This window comes from Microcaecilia unicolor, chromosome 6 (assembly GCF_901765095.1).
Source record: "Microcaecilia unicolor chromosome 6, aMicUni1.1, whole genome shotgun sequence".
NCBI lineage: Eukaryota > Metazoa > Chordata > Amphibia > Gymnophiona > Siphonopidae > Microcaecilia > Microcaecilia unicolor.
In genome coordinates, this window is record NC_044036.1 from 343,591,256 (window position 1) to 343,611,963 (window position 20,708).

The 20,708-nt window shown below is 40.5% G+C and overlaps 1 protein-coding gene across 2 annotated transcripts in view; it reads left to right on the forward strand.

Annotated features, from left to right (window-relative positions):
- The first annotated feature begins 3,895 nt into the window (after window positions 1-3,895).
- Window positions 3,896-20,708, forward strand: part of DNAH17 (dynein axonemal heavy chain 17) — a 239,744-nt gene continuing 222,931 nt past the window's right edge. For both annotated transcript variants that reach the window (XM_030208642.1, XM_030208641.1), the window contains exons 1-6: window positions 3,896-4,258; window positions 11,895-12,091; window positions 16,303-16,495; window positions 17,638-17,737; window positions 18,831-18,916; window positions 20,314-20,439. In XM_030208642.1, the coding sequence (XP_030064502.1) occupies window positions 3,896-4,258; window positions 11,895-12,091; window positions 16,303-16,495; window positions 17,638-17,737; window positions 18,831-18,916; window positions 20,314-20,439 (1,065 nt within the window). The remainder of the gene's footprint in view (window positions 4,259-11,894; window positions 12,092-16,302; window positions 16,496-17,637; window positions 17,738-18,830; window positions 18,917-20,313; window positions 20,440-20,708) is intronic.

Consider the following 20,708-nt stretch of genomic DNA (forward strand, 5'->3'; position numbering starts at 1 on the left):
ATTTTATCCGATTCGTTTTAAATTTACCACTCTGTAGTTTCATCGCATGCCCCCTAGTCCTAGTATTTTTGGAAAGCGTAAACAGACACTTCATGTCTACCCACTCCACTCATTATTTTATAGACATCTATCATATCTCCCCTCAGCCGTCTTCTCCAAGCTGAAGAGCCCCAGCCACTTTAGCCTTTCCTCTACTGTATGCAAATATATCTCATGCATATTCATTGTGAGTATTCCAAAAACCTGACTGGTTAGGTGTGTCCCAAGACTGGGCTGAGAATGCCTGCTAAGTGCTGCTTAGTAAACAGGGAGGTAAATGAGAGAAGATGATGCTCAGAAGAAAGGAAACTTGAGTTGTTTGCACACACATAATCTAATTTGCACAAAAAGAAGAAAATGTCTGTAATTTTGAAATAAAACCTTGAATATTTTGATGTAAGTAATTCGAAGTGATCTGCAGGTGCTCACTAAAGAGTAGATAGTACAAAGATTTGGCTATTTTGTGGGTTGAGCCCTGTCCTTTGCAGTAGCTGGTTTGATACTCTGGAAAACACTACCTAGAAGACAGATGATTGGAATCTGATTTTGTTGACATTCTTAAAACAAAAAAGGGTTTTTTTTTTATTTTCCCAAGTCCTTGAGGTCATGGTGCTCTTAGTACATCACCTTGCTGTGCTTTAATTGAAAGTTGGTCAATCTAATTAATAAACAGAAACAATCTGTGGTTTAATTGTATATTTTGTGAGACATTTTATTTGCTGATAAAGGGGATGGAACTCCTTTTATATGAGAAAAGGCTTGGACAAGTTCTTGGAGGAAAAGTCCATAGTCAGTTATTGAGACAGACATGGGGAAGCCACTGCTTACTCTGGGATTGGTAGCCTGGAATGTTGCTACTATTTGGGTTTCTGCCAGGTACTTTTGACGTGGATTGACCATTGTTGAAAGCAGGATACTGGGCAACACGAACCATTGGTCTGACCCAGTGTGGCTATTCTTAAGTTTATATTCAGCTTGGAAAAGAGATGGCTGAGAGAGGATATGATAGAGGTCTACAAAACACTGAGTGGTGTAGAACGGGTAAAAGTGAATTAATATTTATCCTTTCAAAATTACAAAGACTAGGGGACACTCAAGGAAGTTACATGGTAAAACTTTTAAAACAAACAGTTAAGCTCTGGAACTCATTGCTGGAGGATGTGGTATCAGTGTTTAGTGTAACTGGGTTTAAAAAAGGTTTAGTGAAGTTCCTGGAGGAAAGTTCCATAGCCTGCTATTGAGTTAGATATGGGGAAACCATTGCTTGTCCCTGGTATCAGTAGCAAGATTCAATAGCGCAGGGCCATTAAAACAGAATTAGTGCTACATATTTTGTACGCGGTAAGGGCTTAGATGCTAATCCTGCACTAATCAGAGTTCATTAATGTAATTGCGCTTATTACTGCATCAATAACTGAACAACCCTTCTTTCAGCATTTTAGCAAAGAATGAAGCAGGAACAAGCTCTGTTCACTTCTGCCTTTTCCCAAAGACAATTATCAAATGTTGACAACTTTCTGTACTACGAACCATATGACTCATATTTTAATGATTATCATTGAGTTTGAAGAAAGGAGATTTTCCTCCTGATGCTTTTATCGTTGAACTGCCCAAAAAATTATTTAAAAAACGATTTAACTTATTTCACGTATTATTTGATATCTTATATAAGGATGTTCATGATGTTAAAATCTCACATTTCTTTGCATCTAAATATAACCATATTTTCTTCTTGTTAGTTTTCTAAACATTAAGGAGACATTGAGATAGACGTGGGGAAGCCACTGCTTGTCCCTGGGATCAGTGGGTTTCTACCAGGTACTAGTGGCCTGGATTGGCCACTGCTGGAAGCAGGATACTGGGCTAGATGGGCCATTGGTCTGACCCAATATGTCTCTTCTGTATGGTTAGAATATTCTTTCCTTTAAAAAAACCCAACCTGTTCATAGTTACTATCGTTACCTTCTGGATGGCCATATCAGGCTGTTATTGCTTAACTGCTTTTGTTTGTGTTTGTTCTATTGCTATTGAAATGATTGCTGTCTTACCTTTAGTACTTGTTAAAACATTGTTGATTTTGTTATTTTGTATTAATTCTATACAATAACAATAAAAATAATTTGTTAAGAAAAAACTGAAGGGGAGGCTAGGAAAAAATCTATACAGAAGATGAGAGAGCTAATAAAATATAATTGGAAAGCAATAAACAGAAGAAACTCACAATTTAAACAAGGAAATGCAGGACCCGCAAGCCCTGATGTTAGAGACAGACTTCCATATTGCCTACTACAACAGAGACATGAACTCTATTGAAATGGAAGTTAACGATAATTAAGCATTAAAACAGGGGAAATGGTTATTCTGTAACTGGGGCCTAAGGTGTTTTAGTGGGTAACTGAAAAGGGACGTCTTTATTGAATACTGTCGGGTACTAACTGCTGCGTTTAGGCCACTCACGCCAGCTGTATGGCAGGTATAAATGTAAGTGGTGATGGCTGAATTTTGGCGCCTGATGGCTGACTTATTGCTGGTATTATATAACGCATTAGTAGGTCCTCAAATTTGCTGTTAAATAATGCTAGTTAGCAGTGGCGTAGCCAAGGATGGGCCCAGGTGGGCACAGGCCCACCCAGTAGCAGCACACCTATGATGTGGCTGGCAGGTATCCCCAAGCCCTACCAGCCGAAAACTCCCAACAACTGTTCCTCTTGCTTACCAGTCTTCCCTCTGATGTATTACTGACTATGTGGAAATAGGAAGTTTATTTATTTATTTGGATTTTGCTCACACCTTTTTCAGTAGTAGCTCAGTTACATTCAGTTACTCTGGATATTTCTCTGTCCCAGGAGGGCTCACAATCTAAGTTTGTACCTGAGACAATGGAGGGTTAAGTGACTTGCCCAAGATCACAAGGAGAACCGGCCACCTCTGGATTGCAAGACCGGTGCTCTAACCACTAGGCCACTCCTCCAAGTTGCATCAGAGGGAAGGCTGTGGGGCCAACATGAGCAGTGTGTATTAGTTGCTGCTCGCTGCCGGTGAAAATCTGCTAATTAAAAGGTATGCAGGGGAGGGGGATGTTTGAGAGACCATATGGCATGCAGGCGAGAAAGGGAGAGACCAAATCACTTGTGGGAGAGGACGGAGTTCTTCTGCCCACCCATCTTGGGCCCAGGCCCACCCAAAATTGGGTGGCTAGCTACGCCCCTGCTAGTTAGTGCCTAGATTTTGGGCATAACTTTTATTTACTTATTAGTGGTTTATTATTCTGCTTCATCTGACTTCAGCAAGGCAAAGCAGATTCAAGACTAAACTCTAAAGAAAAAGAGCTCCAATAGGAAAGAAAACCCCTTCACCCTTAGCATCCTTTATTAAATTGTCCCTAATTTGGTTTTGATTTCTTTACTGCAAAGGGTAGATGTCTTGCTTTGGGGTAAGACACACAATGGTTTATTATGTTGTCCAACCTTGTACTAAGGTCGCTATGAAGAGAGAGAACAGTTCCATGGGAAGAATAACAAAAGGCTGGATTTACTAGCATGTGCTGACACCATTAGCTTGTCTTCTTAGTAAATGCAGTAGGTTCTACTGTATAAAATTGGACCGGCAGGAAATAATATTCGTTAGTGCCTTTAAAAGGTGAAATTACTCTTCTGGATGATTAATTAAAAGTGTGATGCTTTCCTGAATGTTTTGTTGCTGTGTAATGGTTAGTTTTAGTCAACAGGCAGAGTACCATGGACAAAAATAAATCTTTTGTTTTAATTTTTATAGGAAGAAGAATTATTTGTGAAGGGAAAACAGCAGTGTTCATAAAGCGCTGAAATATATTTTTACATTTTTAGTGTAGAAGAAAATGGAGAAAGCCGAACCAAGTGTGGATGCAAATGATGTAAGAATAGAATATTTACAGAATTACACTCTGTTGTCCTTGAAATTAAAGACAGACAAATGGACAAAATTCTTGTCAACGGAGGAAAACAAGTCGGCAGTTTCTACGTTTTTTGAGAAACAGGAGCCACTTGTACTTGTTATATCCAGCAATGCTGCAGGCCTTCTGTACGCTAATTTGGGGTTTCCAGCCCTTCTTAAAAGCAAAGGAGTCTACTTTGTGAAAAAGAACAAGGGGAATATTACCAAGGACAATGTCAAGACGGCTCTTCTGGTGGGAGACATCAGCAACTTTGCAGTGGAGCAGCTCATTACAATTGTAGAAGAGGTAGGCCATCAAATCTTTTTTGGGGGCGGGTCGGGACAGAAAGAGCCTGAATTCATAAGCTTACGATTAAGGAAAGTGGTACATAAGTGTACAGAAATGGAGAGAGGCATACCTGAAGCATAAAGCTTGTACTGATGCTTCTCCCCCTTTAAATCACACAAAAAGTTTATTTGAAAACTTATTGATAACCAGCAGGATGTTGGTTCGTTTATCCAATGTAACTTGCCTAAGTTATGACACATTTGAAAATTGTCAGAGAGTCTATATATTTTAATTTCAATCTTGCTGTTTTTCCTGGGATTTTTAAGTAAATGCCAAACAGAGCGATCATATCCAGTGCTACAAAATATATTTATTTATTTATATATTTATATTTATTCTTTTTAGCGCCAGAGTGTACCTGAATGGGTGGCGATAAGGGCTCCCCCTCAAAATGGCCACGCGGCTTTACTTGCTGCATGGCCATTTCCTGCAGGAAAGAGAGACTTCCCTTTTACCCGCTGCAGTAAAAGGGGGCCTCGGCACGAGGGAAAAACACGTGACGATGCCAGCGCAGGCCCCCTTTTGCCGCAACTTGGTAAAAGGGGCCCTGAATGGGCTGTGTTGGCTTTGTCGCGTGGCAGCCACCAGAGCATTGTAAACGGGGGAGTTAATATGCTAAAAAAATGTCATGTATTGTATATGCTGTACTTTTGCAAGTTGTGCTCAGATCCTAGACTAATACCTCACTTGTCTCTGGAATTTAGAAAGGGTACTTTTAGAAAAGGGCTGGCACTATGTTGGGGGGGGGCAGGAGAATGGGGCTTGTGGAGCTTATGGGTTGCTGCTATTTCTGAGCATTGGCAGAAGATTTTTAAATGTACTTTGAAAGTGCTGTTGTCTATTAGATCCTGTCAGATTAGTAACAAGCACACCATGTAGAAAATGAGAATTGGAGAGAGACACCCTGTTTGTTCTGGTGAGAGATTTGATAATATTCCCATTCTATCTTGAAATGATTTTGCCGCAATTAATTCTAAACAAATTTGTAGACATAGAGGGGCATTTTCATTATGACGTCTAAATCTGAATTTTGATGTTTTACACAAAACGTCCAAATTCTGAACAGGAAATCAGGTCATTTTCGAAAAAGAAAAACTTCTATCTTTTTTTTTTTTTTTTTTTCGAAAATACTATGGACGTTTTGTGATTTGGACATGTTTTTTTTTTTGTGGTCCATTTTGGAAAACAAAAAAGTCCAAGTGCAAAGCGTACAAAATCAAGCCACTGGGATGTAGGAGGAGCCAGTATTTTTAGTACACTGGTCCCTCTGACATCCCAGGAAAGCAATAGGGCACCCTAGGGGGCACTGCAGTGGGCTTCATAAACTGCTCCCAGGTACACATCTCACCATGAGCCCCTCAAAACCCACTACCCCCAACTGTACACCACTACCATAGCCCTTACAGGTGAAGGGGGAACCTATATGTGGGAGAGCTCACAGTTTCCTCCACAAGTGTAACAGGTAGGGGGCGGTAGAAGCCTGGGTCCACCTGTCTGCAGTGCACCACACCCACCACTAGACTACTCCAGGGACCTGCATGCTATTTTGATGGACCTGAGTATAACATCTGAGGGTGGCACAGAGGCTGGCAAGTAATGTTTTTCATCACATTTTTTTGGGGTGGTTGTGGGAGGGGGTTAGTGACTACTGGGGGAATAAGGGGAGGTCATTCCTTATTCCCTCCAGTGGTCATCTGGTCACTTAGGGCATCTTTTTGTGCCTTATTCGTAATAAAGACAGGTCTAGATCAAAACGTCTAAGTTTTAGTCCTGGACGGTTTCATTCTGTTCCATTATGGCTGAAAAACGTCTAAGTCTTAGGAACGCCCAAGTTCCACCCTGAACACGCCTCTGGCATTCCCTCTTGAGATTTGGACGGACTTCTGACGGACTTCAGAGAAAAACGTCTAAAAAGACGTCACTTTTTGAAAATGAGCCCAATAGTGAACAACTTAAATTTAAGTTGTTGCCCGTGGATGTTTTTTTCCCCCGGGATGATTAAAGCTCTCAAGTCAGACCTACTGGAGGTAATAGCTTGATTAACAGGTCTGTTCTTGAGGCCATGGGTCCCATTTTGCTGGTATTTTTCCACTTTAAAAAAATGATCCTCTCGATTCAAATGATCCAGAAAATTATCGTCCTACATCTACACTTAAGTTTCTTTCAAAAATGTTAGAAAAGGTGGTATTACTCCAATTACAGGATTACTTAGAAATGAATAACTGTTTAGGTATGGGTCAATTTGGCTTTAGACCTCACCATTCTACTGACACATTCCTTATTTCAGTGTTTGACTGGTTTCGATAGAGTTATTGAATATTTTACGGTGACATTAGATACTTCAGTGGCATTTGATACCGTTCATCACGACATACTCATTGATTGCCAGAAGTGTTTGGCTATCGGAGGATATATACTAAATTGTTTGCATCATTTATCTCAGAAAGAACCTTTTGTGTTCAGGTGGGTGATGAGTATCATGAATTCTGGAGTCCCTCAAGGATCAGCTTTATTGGCTATTTTATTTAATATCTACATGAGTCTAATTTGCTGTATTTTAGCCTGTTTGGATGTAAAATATCACTTATATGCCGATGATCTTCAATTTCTCTTTCCCATTACTAACACAATCGAAATGGCTTTACAGTTTCTGGATATTTGTCTTCTCTCAATTAGAGCCTGAACGTCAGCTAAGGTTTAAATTGAATTTCTGAAAGCTTCACCCTCTGGGGTTCCAGAATGTTTTACACTTGGTGACTTGAAAATTCCAATTGTGAATTGCCTAAAATATCTTGGCCTATGGGTTGACACCTCGTTGTCTTTAAATGTTCAGTTAATACTATTCAGAAACTGTTCTTTAAATTGAAACTGATTAGAAGACTAAAAGATCTCTTGACTTCTATGAATTTTAGAACAGTGGTTCAATGCTTAATTACACCATTATTAGACTACTGCAATTCCTTGTGTCTGGGCTTGCCAATGCGTGAATTGTGTGCTTTAGCCACATTGAACCCGCAATGACTATGTTAACAAAACTATGTAAGCCACATTGAGCCTGCAAATACAAATGCAATAAATAAATTAACTCCAAATACTGCGGTTTGCCTTTTGACTGATACACCTCAATTTGGGGCAGGATGAAGGCATATGCAAAGTAAGTATTTAGGAGGGGACCCTTTCAGATGCGTAATTCACTGGCTCCCAAGGCACAGTTTTGCCCTAGTAAGTCAGGTTCTGGCAGAAGAATGTGTTGGAGGAGTGGTGGGGGAAGACCAAAGCCATCACTCCTCACAGAAGTCTGTGTATTCTTTCCCACCCTCTGTGCATTGCCTTTCAGTTAACAGGAGGAATTGGCCATTTCCTCCTCTGTCAATTTTCCCCATGGGGGCGCCTGAGGCCTACCAAAGGATTAATCCTGCCTTGCCTCGATTCACTCATATCACTCCTGTTCTTAAAGAACTACACTGGTTATCTGTGGCTTGGAGGGTAAAGTCCAAGATCTTATCACTTCTTCATAAGGCTTTGAAGGACACTGTACCTACAGTAATTGCTAACTTCTTAAGAATTTATAGGCCTACTCATGTACTGAGATCAGCAGATAAATGGTTGCTTGACATTCCATCTTTCCATCAGATTAGATTAAATTAATTTCAGGCTTTTATTTTTTATACGATAGAGTGCCTCATACCTTCTTCCTATTTCTCCCCCTCTTCCCTATCCTACTATTGGTATAATTGATAGCCTTTCCTATTTTTAATAGAGTTCCTCTCTGTTTTTATGAGTTTTGGATTGTATATCGCCTAGTCCAAATTTTGGCAATACTGTGAATAAACATAAACATTTATAATTAGAAAAAAAATCTGAAAGCTCAGCTGTAGTTACTGTTTTGATTTTATTTTCTATATTGATATGCCTCAATTTTGTTTTGCCCGCTGTAGTTGTATTATTGTACTAGTGTATTTTATTTTAAATATTTATTTTTATGTATTATTATATGAAGTTCTATTTTATTATATCTTTATGTTAACTGCCTAGATTTGTGTCTGGCAACAGCTCGCACCCTGATCTAGGTGATCCGGAAGCGGATGGTACTTTATGGGAACCCCGAGGCATGGGGGTCAGGCACCAATATTGAGGAGTTAGCTGCCAAAGTTGAGACAACAGGGGCTGTGGTATGCTTGTTTGATCCCACAGCGGTGACTTTAGAAGTAATCTGGAAGGCTCTGAAGAAGCTGGATCTGACAGTTAGTAAAGTGTCACTTGAGACTTCTGGTCTGACCGGCAAGGTAGACTTGCTTTTAGAATCTGTTGAGAAGGTAAAGCAGGATGGTATGGAAGTTTTCTAGCATACTCAGGTCCCAATGCACAAAGCCTACTGGGTCAGCAACATGCTTTTTAAACCCGAGCACGTTATTCAGCGGGAGATGCACAATGGGGTTCCACGGGCTTTTTACCACGTGGGGGAGCAGACAATGGGAATCCTATGCTAATCTATTTAAATGAGCTATTAAGCATTCAAATGTGTATTCAAAGCGATGTACAGAAGCAGTCTCCTACCTTTATCATGGAAAATTTAACGGGAGGTCCGGAGCTGTCAGTCCTGACAGTTCTTCATTGTTGCAAGTACTCTATAGGCGCTCCAGGATCCTCTGCCACTCCTGCAGGAGGAGAAGGTCCCGGGCAGAGACAAGACATGCACTGGAGCAGGGAGATTGCTGACTGTGGCAGTGAAGTGTGGGATTGGAGGTGGGTGCCACTTTTTCCTCATAGTAACATAGTAACATAGTAGATGGCAGCAGGAAAAGACCTGCACAGTCCATCCAGTCTGCCCAACAAGATAAACTCACATGTACCATTTTTTGTGTATACCTTACCTTGATTTGTACCTGTCTTTCTCAGGGCACAGACCGTACAAGTCTGCCCAGCACTATCCCCACGTCCCAACCACCAGCCCTGCCTCCCACCACCGGCTCTGGCACAGACCGTATAAGTCTTGCCCAGCACTATCCCCACCTCCCAACCACCAGTCCTCTCCCCCGGTGCAGAGGAGGCAGGGAAGATGCTGAAGCCCCAACATGACAGTCTGCCCATCACCTCTGCTCTGGAAACACAACCCGCAGCAGTTTTGTGAAAAAAAAAAAGCTACCCCGGCTTCTATGCATGCGACTTGCTTTGCGAATCGCTCTGTATTTCCAAATTGGTAATATATACACAGGTGGAAATACTGGACGGTTCTTTCTGGGGACCTTTGTGCATCTCCCAGCCAATAAAGATTAAAGAATTAAAAGCTACTGTCTCTACAATTATTAATGAAAGAACTGTGATACAATGAAAATTGGAACAGCTTGAAAATGTTAACCGCAGATTGAATTTACTGGTACTTCATTTTCCTAAGGCAGTTGGTTTGGATCCCATTGAATACCTGAAAAAAATTGGGTTGAGACTCTAAAGGTTCTTTTAAACGCTATGCTTCCGTTAAATAAGATTTATTATTTGTTAAGTGCTTCAAGGGATACAGTGGGATCTGTAGTGGGTTAGCAAGTACAAGTTGAAGAGAAAATGCCTTAAAAGATTTGTCAGCAGTTTTGGAAGAGTCATTCTCTGATGTTCAATAGAAATCAAACAAAATAAAATATGGAAAAGAAAATAAGATGATACCTTTTTTATTGGACATAACTTAATACATTTCTCGATTAGCTTTCAAAGGTTGCCCTTCTTCGTCAGATCGGGTTCTACATGGAACGTTGCTACTCTTTGAGATTCTGCTGTGGAATCTTGTCACTCTTTAGCATTCCGGAATCTTGCTATTCTTTGGGGTTCTACATGTAGAGAGGTGTGGTAGCCGTGTTAGTCCACTCTTAAAGGTAATCAATAGAAATCAAACAAAATTAAAACATGGAAAAGAAAATAAGATGATACCTTTTTTATTGGACATAACTTAATACATTTCTCGATTAGCTTTCAAAGGTTGCCCTTCTTCGTCAGATCGGGTTCTACATGGAACGTTGCTACTCTTTGAGATTCTGCTGTGGAATCTTGTCACTCTTTAGCATTCCGGAATCTTGCTATTCTTTGGGTTCTACATGTAGAGAGGTGTGGTAGCCGTGTTAGTCCACTCTTAAGGTTATCAATAGAAATCAAACAAAATAAAATATGGAAAAGAAAATAAAATGATACCTTTTTTATTGGACATAACTTAATACATTTCTCGATTAGCTTTCAAAGGTTGCCCTTCTTCGTCAGATCGGGTTCTACATGGAACGTTGCTACTCTTTGAGATTCTGCTGTGGAATCTTGTCACTCTTTAGCATTCCGGAATCTTGCTATTCTTTGGGTTCTACATGTAGAGAGGTGTGGTAGCCGTGTTAGTCCACTCTTAAGGTTATCAATAGAAATCAAACAAAATAAAATATGGAAAAGAAAATAAGATGATACCTTTTTTATTGGACATAACTTAATACATTTCTCGATTAGCTTTCAAAGGTTGCCCTTGTTCGTCAGATCGGGTTCTACATGGAACGTTGCTACTCTTTGAGATTCTGCTGTGGAATCTTGTCACTCTTTAGCATTCCGGAATCTTGCTATTCTTTGGGTTCTACATGTAGAGAGGTGTGGTAGCCGTGTTAGTCCACTCTTAAGGTTATCAATAGAAATCAAACAAAATAAAATATGGAAAAGAAAATAAGATGATACCTTTTTTATTGGACATAACTTAATGTCCAATAAAAAAGGTATCATCTTATTTTCTTTTCCATGTTTTATCTTGATTTCTATTGATAACCTTTAAGAGTGGACTAACACGGCTACCACACCTCTCTACTTCTGATGTTCAAGAAAGAGTCTCTTTGACCTCTGCAATGAAAACATATTTTTCTAATTCCAAAGCAACTTTTTGTGGTCAAAAACTGTGGTTATATCCTGATGTGATGAAGGCAACTCAGGGTAGAAGGAAAGAATTTGTAGCAATGCGTATGGAGACAAAGAATTTGGGAGCTACATTTTTACCAGATTATCCCTGAAAGTGTTTAGTGTGTTATTTAAGTGTCAATTATTCCTTTTTCATTCCAGCCCAATTAAGAGCTTTTTAGGACCTTAAGAAAATCCCTAATGGTTAATAATTAGTTGGATTTATTGTAATATGACCTGTTAAGATTTATACCTACTTTTTAATTCTTGTTTCCTTTTTTTCTACCTTTATATTTTATTTGAGTTTGTAGTCTAAGAAAGAGATTTATGATTTTTCCTCACTCCCCCTCTGTTTTTTTCCAAAGCGCCTGTTCGGTAATGCCAACATATCTCTGTCAAAGTGAATGGGCTGTGTCAGAATTGCAGCACCAGCGGCATTGTTAAAGGGGGAGGGGTGTTATTTCCTTTATTTTTCTGTAGCAAGTAATGTTGCTTGTGTGATATATTGCAAATTATTTTTTTTAAGAATTTTCCATGTATGTTTTTAAATATATTTGTAAACTATGCAGTACAAATGCATATTAAGTAGAACAGTCACTAAGCACAGTTTTGTTTTTAAAGTTTATGTAAGGTACATACATTCCAGTAAATTACTGCAGATCATAGAACTGACATGAATGTTTTTCAGGTTATTTATCCCCTGTTCGTCAACAGTGAAAACATGATTGGGTGGCCCACAGTAGTATCTGAGGATGTAATCAGACAAGCACGCCGACTAAAAAATGAAATGTTTGTGATGGGAGGGAAGATCAAAGGGAAAACCCTTCTAGCTCTACCAGAAAAATTAGAGACTTTGGAAAGCTCCATAAGTGATGCTTCAGGGAGGTAAAGCAAACTTTGCATTCCATTTGTGAGGATATTAAATGTCAGACTTTTGCATTCTTTTATTCAAAAATATGAATTAAGATTTTACCAGTTATCTTGCTATGTAGTGCTGGAGAGTATATTTGGTCTGTGAATATTCTTGCTGTCGATATTCCAGGTCTTCACAAACCTATCTTATTCTCTCACAGCCAGTGAATATGTGTGAGGCTTATTTTCATACCCTGGAGACCACATACATTTGTAAATGTTGATTGTTAAAAGAAAAATAGAAGCAAAGTTTTAAGGAAGAAATGAAGGAAAATCAGTGAAAGAAAAACAGTGAGTTAAAGTCAAGGCTAGAGCAAGTGAAAGGAGGGAGAAAATGTAAGAATACAACCAAAATATAGGAGGAATGGAAGACTTAATCATCAGTCTACCTATAGAACATCTCTGTTAATTAATTGCAAATCAGTACTCTTAGAAATTAAGTTGAATGTCTTATCTCAGAACTAGTGTGAGTACTTTACTCTCAATTATGCTCAATCAATTCAGTCACTGGCATAAAAAAACCTCCTTTGAGAGCATTATTCAGGGCCTCTTTTACTAATGCCACACTAACAATGTCCGGTGTGGCAAATGAGAGGAAGCCCGTTCAATTCCTGTGGGCTTCCTCTCAATTGCCATGTGGGAATCGCTAGAGCGGCTTAGTAAAAGAAGCCTTTGGTCTCTGATAATTTATTTATATCACTTTTTCAAAAATATTTTTTAACATGAAATTTTGACGTGTAAACAAGGAACTCGGTGCATATCGTTTCTCAAAGGTCCACCTGAGGATGACCAGCGTTTTGTAGTTTCTAATCCTGCTGCCTCAGGAATTTTAGGCTCATAATATATATCCTGACTGAAATGCCTCGGGCTCCAAGGATAAGCTGAAGTGTGTCGGTTGGGATAAATATTATGGGCCTGATATTTAGCCATGGCGATCAGCATTTTGCGGCCTGCCACCGGCATTATACAGGCCATTGAATTTCTGGGTATATTTATTTATTTATTGCATTTGTATCCCACATTTTCCCACCTATTTGCAGGCTCAATGTGGCTTACATAATAACCGTGGTGGCGATCGCCATTTCCAGTATAGCAGATACAGAGTCACAATGTTGAGGTTCGTGTAGGATAAACACATCAGGGAATAAGGAGGAAGGGTTGAGTTGTGATCAATTTGAATCTTAGTTTCATTGAGTAGTGAGATCGAGTCATTTAAGTTGGGTCATCAGTGTATGCCTTTTTGAATAAGTAAGTTTTTAGTGATTTCCAAAAGTTTGATAGGTCATGAGTTGTTTTCAAGGTGTATGGTAGTTCCATAGTTGCGTGCTTGTAAAATAGAAGCTGCATACATAGGTTGATTTGTATTTAATTCTTTTGCAGCTTGGGTAGTGTAGGTTTAGGTATGTGCGTGTTGATCTTGTGGTGTTTCTGGCTGGAAGGTCAATGAGGTCTATCATGTATCCCGGGGTCTCACCATAGATGATTTTATGCACTACAGATTTTGAAGGTAATCTGTTCTTTGATTGGGAGCCAATGTAGTTTTTCGCGTAGGAGTTTGGCGCTTTCGTATTTCGTTTTTCCAAATATTAATCTAGCTGCAGTGTTTTGATTGGTTTGGAGTTTCTTTATGATTTGTTCTTTGCATCCCGTGTAGATTGCATTACAATAGTCTAGGTGACTTAGTACCATTGATTGTACTAAGTTGAGGAATATTGCCCTTGGGAAGAAAGGTTTTATTCGTTTGAGTTTCCACATTGATTGGAACATTTTCCTTGTTGTATTTTTCGATTGGGTTTCTAGCGTGAGGTTTCGAGCGATGGTAACTCCAAGAATTTTTAAGTTGTCAGAAACAGGGAGGGTGTAATCTGGGGTGGTAATATTGTTGGGTTTGCTGGTATTGTATTGGGATGTAAGGATGAGACAGTGTATTTTCTCTGCGTTTAGTTTCAGTTGGAATGCATCTGCCCATGTGTTCATGATTTGCAGGCTGAGTTTGGTTTCGTTGATGATTTCTATTGGGTCATGTTTAAAGGGGTTGTATATCATGACATCATCTGCGTAAATGTAGGGGTTAAGTCCTTGTTTGAATAGGGATGTGGCTAGTGGCGTCATCATTAGGTTAAATAGGATTGGTGATAGTGGTGATCCTTGAGGTAAGCCGCAGTCTGTATTCCATGGTGATGATATGTTTGATTTTGATTTGACTTCATAAGTTCTGGTGGTTAGGAAGCCCTTGATCCAGCTGAGTACACTTCCACCAGTCCTGAAATAGTCTAATATGTTTAGTAGTATTTCATGGTTGACCATATTGAACGCGCTTGACATGTCGAATTGTAGGAGAAATAGGCTATTGCCTGCTGCGATTTCTTGTTTGAAATTGGTTAGGAGGGTAATTAGTACTGTTTTGGTGCTGTGGTTGGAGTGAAATCCAGATTGTGATTGATGTAGTATAGAGAATTTGTTTAGGTAGTCGGTAAGTTGTATGGTTACCTTGCTTTCCATCAGTTTGGTTACCAGTGTGATAGATGCTACCGGTCGGTAGTTGGTGATTTCGTTTGATTTTTTTTCTTTGTATTTTTCGGTATGGGGCTGGCCAAAATATAGCTGGTTAGGTGAGATATTCAGTACTTAACCTGTCTATAAAAAAATTTCTTTTGATAGGATTGCCTTTTATGCAGTCCTGCTTATGCAATTAACTTTAACCAGTTAAGTGCCGGGAATGCCCCCAAATTAGCTGGTTTGAGTTTGGGTGCTAACTGGGAATTTTCAGCCGCTGCAACTTAAACAGCCTGGGGCCTTTCCTAGCCATTTAAATCATTTTGAATATTGGGTCCTATGGTCCTAAATTTCCTGAGCCAGCAGGTTACAAACCAGACCTCTGACAAAAGATAAGTTCTGAGTTCCTTGTTTGTATGTCAAAATTTGATGTTAAAATATGATCAGAGACTGAATGATGTTCTTTTATGCCAGTGACTGGATCGATAGAGCACAATTGAGTTAAGCGCTCACAGAAATTTTGAGGCTTTTTCCTTCTGAGACAGACGTTATGCTTAATTTCTGAGAGTACTGATTTTGCAATCAATTAATGGAGATAGCTAGATTGATGGGAGGAAGTGTGTTCAGAAGGAAAGAGATAAAATAAGTATTTTCTGTAATTATATGGAAAGGGAAATGGGATAACATAAGAATAGCCATACTGGGTCAGACCACTGGTCCATTTAGCCCAGTATCCTGCCTCAAACAGTTGCCAATCCAGGTCACAAGTTCCTGGTGGAAACCCATTCCTTAGAGTCAGCAGCAGATGAATCCAGAGACTTGTGGGTTGTGACTATCTACCTGCAGGTGGAGACAGAGTGCACTGACTGACCAGGGAGCATGTCCTATAAGACATTTCAGTTCAGTGCTTTCTACCTCCAGCAGGGGCATGGACGGTCTCTCAGTTCAGTGGTGCTTTGAGGTATGCAGCTGAGTGGGGCCTATTGTAAAAGGTGTTTACCGAATTCCTATTTGTGCTTTGTAAGGGCAATTTGCAAAGCTGTTGAATTGCTCTTAGCAGTTAAAAGTAGGCGCATGTTTTCATAGTGTGCACACTTTTATCTGGGGGGGAAGGGTTATGTTTATTGGATGCTTGCTATACTGCCTTTCAGTAAGACCAGCAAAGCGATTTAGGTTGGGTCAAGTATGTGTGTAGAATGTGTTTAGTTTTTCCCCTGTTCTTTCCGCTTGCAGAAAAAGGAAATGCAAAGTCTTCTTGGGTTTTTGTGTTCATGTACCTGCATATGCAAGTGTTACAAGCCACACAGGTAATCTTCCATTGAAAATTGCCTAAAAGGTTCATGGATACGGAAGTGTTTGCAGTCTATGTACCTAATTCAGCTACTGAAAATTGCCCCTTCATCTCTTCAGATTAGAAAACAAATGGAATTACCGAGCTGATGAGTATTCACTTGTACATTCTGACACTTCTTTGTGATATGTTGTTGTTTCTTGTTGATTTTGTTTGGGCATTTATTCAATGTTTTGTTTTTGTTATGTTAGTTTTATTGAATTCTGTATGTTTTTATGGTAACCTGCTTTGTCAGAAGGAGAATGTGTCCTTTCTCTAAAGAAGACTAGTGCAGAACAGAATTGTAATACAAAGTATTCTGATATGGTCTTAGATGTTAATCATGTGTTTCTTTCAGAGCATCACCTGTTGTGGATAATTCATTAATACATGCAATAGAAACTGTCATCATAGATTGGTCTCATCAAGTAAGAGATATATTAGTTAAGGATTCAGCACAGCCCCTTCTAGATGGATTAAATCCTGTACCGCAAGTAGAGATGGACTTCTGGAATTCCAGGATGCTGAATCTAGAATGTATTAACGAGCAGGTATTTCACTTCCTTAGGGCCCAAAACTGGTAAAACATTGGCTCAACAGTGAGTCAGAATTACCAACCAATGCTCAACACCAACAGCCTGCAAATTGTATACAGTTAGTTTTGAGCTTTGGTCGGTAAAGAGGTCCAAATGTTCCTGGTGCATGGCCACAAGAGATGTGCGGTAGACAAAGCTGTTGTGTGTATGTCCAGGGATGATCGGGATCCCCCTTGAGCCCTCCCCTGCAACCAATAAACAATGGCCATGATGGCCTAGTGACCCCCACCTCCACATACCTTTGAGTTGGAGGCAGGAAGGCAGGAGCAATGTATACTCCCTCCTGCCTCTAGGCCTGCCCTTGTCAAAATGGCAGTGCCCAGTCCCTGCTCAGTGCATCCTGGGATGCACTGGGAGGGGGCTAAGTACCATTCCCTTATCTGGTATAGCCCCACCCAGTGCATCCCAGGATGCACTGAGCAGGAACTGGGCACTGCCATTTTGACAAGGGCGGGTCCAGAGGCAGGAGGGAGTAGGCGTTGCTCCTGCCCTCCTGTCTCTAACTCAAAGGTATGTGGAAGGATGGGGGTCACTTGACCACTATGGCTGCTATTTTTTTTTTTTTTTTTTGCGGTGGAGGGGTGGGTGGGTGTCCACTGGACCACCGGGGAGGTTTTAAAGGTTGGTGGGGGGGGGGGGGGGTCAGGGGTCCACTGGACCACTGGGGATGTTGTTAAGTGTGTATGGGGGGGGGGGGGGGGTTGGTCTCGGGAGGGCTCAGAAAACCAGCATGCTGACAGGAAAGTTAGCACGGGACCCCAACGACAGCTCCAGAGTTGTCTGTAGTTTTTAGCCACTAGAGCAAGGGTTTTCTGTGCACCAGTTTTCTGAGCTTTGCACGGAATTGCTAATGAGCTCGTTTTGCTACTAGTGAACTTAATAGCATGGGACTTGCGGTCACTACTTCTGTGCACGGTAAAGCCTCTGTGCATTGGCCATGCAATAAAGTTTCTTTTAGACTGACTAAAACCAGTCTAAATGAAACATTGTAAGCCCGGTTTGCTTTGAGCATTGGGGACTTAGTTACTTATTTGTTGATTCCTTTTGTTACAGATGATATTACATATTTACTTTTTTTTTTTAATTTAACGCTACAGCTCTTGAAGCCCGGAGTAAATAAAATATGTGACATTTTGGAAAAATCAAGAAGCAGCTACTGGCCTGCTCTGCAGAATGTTTACAATGACGTTAATACAGGTATCTAAATGCAAAAGTAGAGACTTGTAATTTAGATGCTCACTTGTTATACTTGCCATCCTGCCTCAAATAATAAGCAAGTTGTTAGCCACATATGATGATACTGCTGTGACCTGTTGGCATGTTATTGAAAATGTAATAAAAATAGGCTTAACAGGTTAGAAAGGCACACTTTCTGCTTTTGCAAACTCAAGCCTCTCTGTATGAAGGAATCGATTAGCATACATGGGAGAAAGGAAGTGTGTGTGTGTGTGTGTGTTTGTGTGTGTGTGTGTGTGTGTGTGTGTGTGTGTGCATCTGTCAGTGATGAGTCTGTAGGGGTAATGGATGTACGAACCATGTATAGGACTAATGAAATGTGTTGAAGGCACTGAAGTGTGTTGGGGGCAGTAGAAGGTGGGGAAAAGGGGAATGTGTAGGGGGGCTGTGGAGGATGAGTGGAATGGGCAGGAGGCTGTAGAGGATGGCTGGAGGCATTTGAAACGTGATGGGGGCTGTAAAGGTGGGTGGGATGTGGAAGTGGGAACAGTGCATGGCAGGAAATATGGTGGGTGCAATGGGTCGGTGGTGGTATGGCTGGGCAGGACTGTAGGAGACACACTTTTCTTTCTTCTCTCCCTCCCAACTTGCGATTACTTTATCCTTTTCTTTGCTGTACTAAAGCAGTATCACGGCTGGCAAGTTCAGTACTTTCACAAAGACTGTAGAAGCTGCTCCATCATTAGGTCCCTGCCAACTGAATATAAAGTGAGCTTCATCCACTGCCGTTAACCTGCTGCTGCTTCAAGTGGTAGAGTCCATTCTGGGTAGGAGGGGGAACACTTCCCTACCAATCCACAGCTGGGGTAGAGGAGAGAGGGAGGGAGGAAGCTGCTCTTACTTTCTGGTGGCATCTTCCCTGTCCAGCTCCTTCATTTTCTTGGGCTGTTGCCACTGTTTTTTCAATGTTCATCTCTGAGGCCTCTTTTTCTTTTTATATGTGTCCCACCCACACATGGATGGATAGAAAAACAGGAAATTCCTCAGTAATGGGGCACGCTTGCCTGAAAATGCATGGGCAATAAATGATTGAATCTTTGCTCATTCTTCATAGGACTGCAGGAAGCCGAAGATATTGTGCTTCACTTAAAACCTCTCAAAGCAAAATTGGATGAAATTGAACAGGTTGATTATGCCCAGGTAAATTGGAAATAAAAAGCAAATGACTTAAGATTTGAGAAAACTTGCAAAAAGACCACAAAGTTAGAAATATTTTTGAGTGCACAGATTCATTCTATTGTGATTAGTTGTGCCTGGGGGGATGGGGGAGGGGAGGGATGAGGAGGGCATATACTTCCTAGCCTGCAATTGACGCTGAGGTTTGCTTTGGGATCAGAGGAGGTGGTCCTTTGATTGGCCAGGGTCCTTAACCTGTCAACAACAGTAGGACACTCTATGAAACAGATTGAAAACAAATCATCAAACAAATTTTTTTTCCAGCTGTAGAAATCTATTGCCAGAAGATTTGGTCAAAGTGACCAACACGGCAGGACTGAAAAGAGAATTCAACAACTTCTTAGAGAAAAAGCTGATAAATTATTATTAGCCAGATAAGACTTTGAAGAGCCATTGTTCGTCCCTTAAAATGAATGGGAAATGTATTTACTTTGCTGAAACTGCCGGGTACTGACCAAGTTTCCAAGTTTAATCAATATTTGCTACCCCACCCTTTGAAAAAATCTTCAGAGCAGGTTACAGTCTAAAATATAATACAAAGTTTACCACATCTTATATACAAACATGACAGGACTCGACAGAAAGGGAGAGGAAGGGTAGAAATCCATTCAAGATAAAGCAGCGGGGGAGGGGGGGACAAACAGATGGAGGGAGACATAGCAATCTGGAGCTCTCCGGTGAAGAAAGAAATGTGTTTTTACATCCAACTTCAATTTTAGCAGGATGCTGGGCATGATGGATCTTGGTGCAAGTCAGTTTGACTTTTCCTATGTTCTTATATTTATACACATGAGTGAAATCATCTCTGGGTCTCTCACATCAGATCACAGCTCTCCCAAGACAGTTAATTGTCCCTTGTCTCCTTGTGACATAACCCAGCTGGATATGTGTCTGGAGAGGAAGGAAGGCGAGATAGTGTGGCTGCATTCCCTTACTATTCAGAAGACTCGCATTATAGACTCGCAGGAGATCTGCTACCACAAAAATGGGCAATTTATAAACTTGAAGGTTGTCTTGGGATTTGGGGGACTGGTTTGTTAGTGTGGCCAGAGGTATGAAACTAAGTTCTTCAATCAAAAAGATCTTGTGGTATAGTTCGGGAGGACGGAGTAAGGTGAGCACTAGAGATTCCATGTGTGTTCAGGGAGGCCTAAAGGGTTTCCCTTCCCTGAGCTAAGAAGAGTATGTGTCATACAAGAGCTTTCAGATGACGTCACCCAGTGTGGCTGCTTTTCCTTACTGTCCATAGAAAACCTCCATTTCAGGCAAAATTAACATTCAATGGTTGATCAATTCATTTTACAGGCAAATGTGTTTGTAAAATCTAATACTAAATGGCTGTCACTGACTTTTGTTTTTAGGTGTCTTCCCACATTAATGGAATCATGTACACTCTTGGTCTGATTTGGGCTAACTCCAAGTATTATAACCGACCAGCAAGGATTATTGTAATTTTGCAAGAAATCTGCAACCTCTTCATTGACATGGTACCTTTAACTTTTCTGCATGTAGCTTTGTGATATAAGGTGCTGGTACTTAGCCTTTGCTCTGTTGCTTTCTGACTTTTATCCCTTCAGTTTTGTTGGTACTATTCTCTCTCTCAACAAGCAGGTGAAGTTCCAATGGCATCAAGGCAGATGGCTCTGTTAGCTCTTTCTGGGCTCTTGAAATCTCTTTGTAACTCTCCTTGTCGTTCTGGTCATGGGTAGGAGCCGCCCCTGCTCCAGGAGAAACACTTTAACCTCTGGGAGTTCAT